The sequence below is a fragment of the Lampetra planeri genome, unplaced genomic scaffold (assembly GCF_965212315.1).
Source record: "Lampetra planeri unplaced genomic scaffold, kcLamPlan1.2.h2 scaffold_1193, whole genome shotgun sequence".
NCBI lineage: Eukaryota > Metazoa > Chordata > Hyperoartia > Petromyzontiformes > Petromyzontidae > Lampetra > Lampetra planeri.
The window spans coordinates 23043-29042 of NW_027613908.1; the positions used below are offsets into that span (position 1 = coordinate 23043).

At 44.4% G+C, this 6000-nt stretch overlaps 1 protein-coding gene across 1 annotated transcript in view; it reads right to left on the reverse strand.

The window, feature by feature from the left end:
- Positions 1–5526, reverse strand: part of LOC144738860 (centrosomal protein of 290 kDa-like) — a gene marked incomplete at its 3' end in the record, with an annotated part of 28011 nt that extends 22485 nt beyond the window's left edge. The window contains 10 exon segments of the mRNA XM_078621854.1: positions 102–225; positions 354–374; positions 1264–1386; positions 1991–2080; positions 2198–2380; positions 3015–3161; positions 3833–3853; positions 4011–4064; positions 4639–4773; positions 5452–5526. Of these exon segments, the coding sequence (XP_078477980.1) occupies positions 102–225; positions 354–374; positions 1264–1386; positions 1991–2080; positions 2198–2380; positions 3015–3161; positions 3833–3853; positions 4011–4064; positions 4639–4773; positions 5452–5526 (973 nt within the window).
- Positions 5527–6000: the final 474 nt, after the last annotated feature.

Here is a 6000-nt window from a genome sequence, read left to right on the forward strand (position 1 = left end):
TTTTCTGACGGTGCAAGTAATTCAGGTAATTATGGTAGTCCAAAGTATGCTAGTGGCAATCTATCAACCCGAGTAGACGAAGCCCTGTGGGCAGTCGGTACCTCTGTCTTTCTTCGTGGACGTCTTCAGGTCCTCGATGAGCAGGGTGTGCCTCTCCATGTCCCCCGTACACTGCTCCAGCTGCTCACTCAGGATCTTGATTTGATTGTCTCTCTCCTGGACGGCCTTCGGAGGGGTCAGCAAACCCATTCAAAACTATTAGAAGCCGCTCAGAGCTCGGTCGGGACAGTGAAATAAGAGTTTTTACTGGGGAGACACAGGGGAAGGACGGGAGGCGCAGCAGAGACACTTACAGCACAGAGGTCGTATATGACCTGGGCCGGCGCAGCAGTGGAAGGAGGAGAGGTGGATGAAAAAGAGAAAGCAGAAAGATGGAAACACCACGCCCACCTGGAGGGCTGGCTGCAAACCGCACACGCACACTAACGCCATTGGTCGGCTGGACTGTGATTGTCACCGGGATCGAACCGGGAACTGTACGGTTACTAGTGACAGATTCACCTTCTGCTGGCTCTAAAGCCCGATTTATGCTCCTGGACTGACCTGGACCCTACGTCCTACCCTACATCCTACCCATGTTGTGCCCTACATCATACGCTTTGTCCTACCCGATGTGGCATCCGATGTCCTAACCTGTCCCTACTGTGTACACTACACTTTTCTCTACGTGGTACCCTACGTTGTTCTCTATGTCGTACTCCCCAGTTGTACCCTCCGTCGTGAATGTTCTTTTTCTGTGTCTGTCTTGTAGCTCCACGTTGAATCCTATGTTTCGTGTTTTCATGATTCTCAGTGCTTTTCTTTGTTTCCTTCCTTCAAAGTGAGCAGATCTTGTTACCGCACTAACTACAACAAGATCGGCAACATCTTCCATTCACTTTTTTCGGTCTGAAATTGCACTTTGGGCAGTTCTACTTTCTCAGTGAACTCAGAAGTCCCGCTGTGAGATCTGGGGAAGTCACGTGACACAAACAGTCCAATCAGGTCCACGTAGCCATGACGACTAGTAGCATTTCTGGAGAGGTGGTGTCAAGCTACGTCGTACCCTACGCCGTAGGTACAGTGTCTATTTGATGCAGAAGCATAATTGGGAGAAGGAAGAAAACCCCCAAACTGCTCTCATGAAGTCATCGATAAGTGGAAACAGTGGCATGAGGGGCCTCACACACACAGACACACACACACCCCAGCAGTGGAACAGACCTGCTGCAGGGCAATCATGTTGCTCTTGTCCAAGTCCAGCTGAGCCGAGCGCAGCTTCTCCTGAAGGTCACGGATCATCTGCTGGTACACCAGGATTTCTTCGTCCTTCCCAGAGAGCACGGTCTGCAGGGCGAGAGATCACCATCAGTGTTCACTTTCAACGTTCACAGTCAATGCCAACTCAATATACACCGGTTCAAACTGCCCAAACCTGGTTTTATGTGTTTTGACTCATTTTTCAATGTAACCTTGGGTTTTCTGAAAAGTGCTTAAAAATGTCTAATTGTTATCATTTTTAGATTTACAAAATATGCATGTACTATTAATTATAACAACACAAATATGAATAATAATAATAACAATTAATAAAATATATTGTTAAAAATAAAATACATTGTTGGTGTTGTTTGTATTATTATTATTTTATTTGTATAGCCCAACATTACAATTACAACAGTCTTTGGCTTATTATTATAATAACAAAAGAAATTATTATAACCCTACAACAACAACAATGACAATACATACTATTATTAGTGGTAGCAGCATTAACAATAATCAATACTGCTACTAATTATAATCATCATCATAATAATGAGTCCTTGCTGTGCAATCCTGTCTGAATAATTATTGAGTTGTTGTGTGCAGCTACACTGAATATTGAATTGTGATGTAATCGCTAAGAGAAGCATCAGTGCCTCAGCAGACTAATTGTGGGAACACCAACCTTCCACTCTTCCACCTTGGCGTTCACCACTGCCATGATGGGATCGTCCTCTTGGGTCATGTTGTGAATCTTGTCTGTTAATTCTCGGACCTGCACGCACGCACGCACACACACACACACACACACACACACCGGTCACACGGTGATGATTGACCAGGAAACACCGTCAAAGAAGCCATGGGACGTGGAACGTGACGTGTTCTTTACCTGCAGCTTTGCGTGATCCCTCTCCCTCCTCAGCAGGTCCATAATGGAGTCAGTCTGGTGCACGACAATTTTCATCTTGTTGTACTCGTCCGTCATCTTCTCCATCTCCTTTACCGACTCCTCCAGACTCTTCTGCAGCTGCTCGTTCTGGGTCTTCAGGTGGGAGGTTTCATCTTCGGCCCGCTGACGGACACACGGTAAAACACGCTGTTAACCCTTTAACACAGACCGCGTCCCCGGCACTACGTTCACACTAGCAACCTTTGGAGTCTGTAATTATCAGAAAACAGATCCTGAAAGCTGAGAAGGGTCACTGGGTTCCTCGACCTGGTGTGAGGAAGGAGCTAGGAGAAGGAGGAAACGTCTGTCGGTACCTGTTTGACAAGTTGGCAAGTTGCTGTCATTTATCGTATTTGCTCTGTTGCCCGAAGCCAGCAAGTCATTACCGTAATGACAGAAACCGATGGACATTTTCTCCCTCTCCCAGCTCCTTGTTCACCACAGAGGGGAACCAAGTGACACTTCTCAGCTTCCAGGAACATCTCAGTACCGCCCTGTTTGATACACTTCCTAGTGCATATCCTGTTTACACCAGGTGTTTTAATTCCATTTCATATTTGTATACAAGACATTTTCATGTTTATTTTCATACTTACTTCTATTCTTGTAATGTTTACTTGTTAGGATTTTATATTATTTCATTTTCGCCTCCAATCTTGTTCTACAATTCATTGTAAAATGACAATTATGACTATTCTATTCAAACTGCCCAGCGTTTTCGTGCACTACCGTGGGTGATTAAAAGAAGGCGATGTACCTGCAGGTCCTCCAAGCACCGGTAGAGCTGGCGGTTGGCCGAGCTGAGCTTCATCTGGATCTCGGCATTCTCGTCTCTGGACGGTCCCTGTCCCTGCTGGTCCAGCTCATTACGATAGAAGTCCACATCCTGCTGGAGCTGCTCGTTCTGGAGCGGCACAGGACGGACAGACTGGTCTCACAGCGAGTACGACAGCTGGACATTCATTAGATGCTACGTGTCAGCGATAGCAAGCAGCGTTCCACTGACCATTTAACACCGACGGTATCGCTACATTCCTGCTAGCACACTTTAGAGTACCGTAATTTCCTGACCATTTGAGCTACGAGAAGGAGAAAACGTTGTTGCTCTTCACACCCGAGTTGCTGGTACTGATTTGAGAGCTAACCGGCAATAGAGCAAGTGGGATTACCGTAATGACCCTACATGGCTGTGGTCAACTTTCAGGAATCTCCTGACGTTTTCTCCTTCTGGTTCCTTTATCACACCAGGTAAAGGAACCGAGTGACACATCGCAGCTTTCAGGAACTGTTTCTGATGGCGCAAATAGGTAATTACGGTACTCAAACGTAGCGTTGGAGATACGGTCGGTGTTAAGGGGTTATTCACCCCGTTTCTCCCTACGGACACGTGTTGGTCATCTCCCGTTCAGGGCGGTGTACCGACCGGCTGTCGAAGGGTGAACGGCGGTTTCAACCCGGACGAGTCACCACCTCATCGCAGGGCTCGGACACAGGCAAAGGTCTACAAAGGTTCTAATGGCCTATCAATGACTCCACTACCGATCTGTTTCCATTAACCGGACCTCTGCCGCTTACCTTCTTCTTAGCCTTCTTTATCTACGGCCACGGAGAGCACGTATGAGAAAACACATGGTGGGTGTTGGAGAAAACATGCACGTCGCGACAGACTGAACAGGTGTCCAATGAATGAATGAGTGAATGAAAGGAGACAGAGCAGGGCGGATGGATGTGAAGGTGAGGTGGTGAGACCTACCTCTCGTTTCAGTTTCTTCACCTCCTCCTCAGCATTTTCTGCTCGAGCCGTCAGCTGAAAAGCACAGGAAGCCAGAGGGAAGAACATGAAAACAGGCTCTTTACTGACATCATTCATTCATTCAATTTATTAAGAACCACACACTGAGCAATATCAGAAACAGATGCATAATATAAGATATATACAACCTTAATACAAAAATATATATACAAAAATATATAAAAATAAATGTAGAATGTATATAAAACTTTTTTTCATTATATGCGATTACTGTACAATTTTTAGCTAATTGCATTTTTACCTTTCTTAACTTCCTTTATTTTATATTTCTATTCTTGGCAGGAGTTGGGATTGATTAAAACTATTCAGACTTTGCTGTACAAAGAATTATGTTTAGCAGCTAGCATGTAAAGTTAAAATATAAAAATATGAAAAAGTATATACAAATATTTCCAGAAAACTGTCCATTGCATTATGTAAAGGGCGTAAACACAAATAAACTAATAAAGCACTCAGAGGGGTTAAAGGGTTTTGAAGGGTTAAAATCTGTTCATAACTTTTAGAGTTATCCTGGCCGAGGCAATCCATCCTACTGTGTGTGACAGCCAGCGTTGCCATAAGCTCATACCTCCTTGTTGAGGTCCTTCTCCTTCCCCATCTCCAGTGTCCTCTGTGCCAGCTCCCTCTCCTTCAGCTCCAGCTGGGTTTCAAACTTCAGAAACTCATCTCTCCGAAAGCGGTTGTCTGGCGCCGCGCCGGACTGCTGAAACGTACAGTGGACACAGAGCGATAAACACACACACACAGACACACAGACACACACACACACACACACACACACACACACACACACACACGCAGATACACACACCTATCACTCCTTCTCCTTGAGGTTACAAACAGTGTGTATATATGTACACATACTAGGATTATTTAGCAAATACTACAAAAGGAAATACCACTCAAACGCAGCGATGTCTGTGAGCGTGCATGGAATTAGCTGTAATCCTCTTAGCTGATGTGATTTCAGTGGTCAAGACAACCAATCAGTGAGCAGCCAGGACGGAACAAACATGATGCTTGTGTCTGTGAATACTTGTATCGTTTGTAGCTTGTAGTACAAACTTGTAGTTTGTAGTAATCTGTGTTCATACCAACTAGACAAGCAGCTCGTTGTGATTTCCACATATATTTGTATTTATTCTAATTTCCACCAAATAGTAATGCACTAAATATGTATAAAAATCAATAGATAGATGGTACATCCGTAATAATAATAATAATAATAATAATAATAACAACAATAATAATCAATAGAGAGGTGTAAATATGTAATAATAATAATAATAATCAATAGCTAGATTGTGGTAAACTAACTAACTAATGAACTGACACTACCGTTGCATGCTACAATAAACAGACAGCTGAAGGGGAGCGTTACCTTACGCTCCTGCTCCAGTCTCGACACCTTAGCAAGAAGTTCTTTTTCTGAAGAGAACATGTGACAATCCACCATGTCAACAGGGGTCTTGTTAGCAATCAACAAACGTTTGAGAGAAGCTGAGTGCCGGCGTTACCGATTCTAGCATGTTTTACACCAGTCTCCTCAATGAAGTTGTCAAAAATAGTAAGTTCGTTAGCTTTTATCTGAAAGGAAAAACATTCAAATGAGTCAGTGGAGCAGCAGCTGTGTAGTGTGTGTGTGTGTGTGTGTGTGAGGACGTGGGACACCTTCAGCAGGGCCTGAAACACCTGGAGCACGTGGACAATGTTTTCTGGGGTTTTGTCCTTCACCTCCCATTTCTCCGTCTGTGAACGACCAAAGCCACTCTATATGAACCACAATCATCCCACGACCTTCACAGACACACACACAGCGATCCTGTGATCCTGACCAGAGTTGCAAAGGGGCGGAACGTTCCATGGTAATCTATGACATTTGGAAATATTCCATGGTCGTTGTAGTTTATCTGCCTCAATGAAATACTTA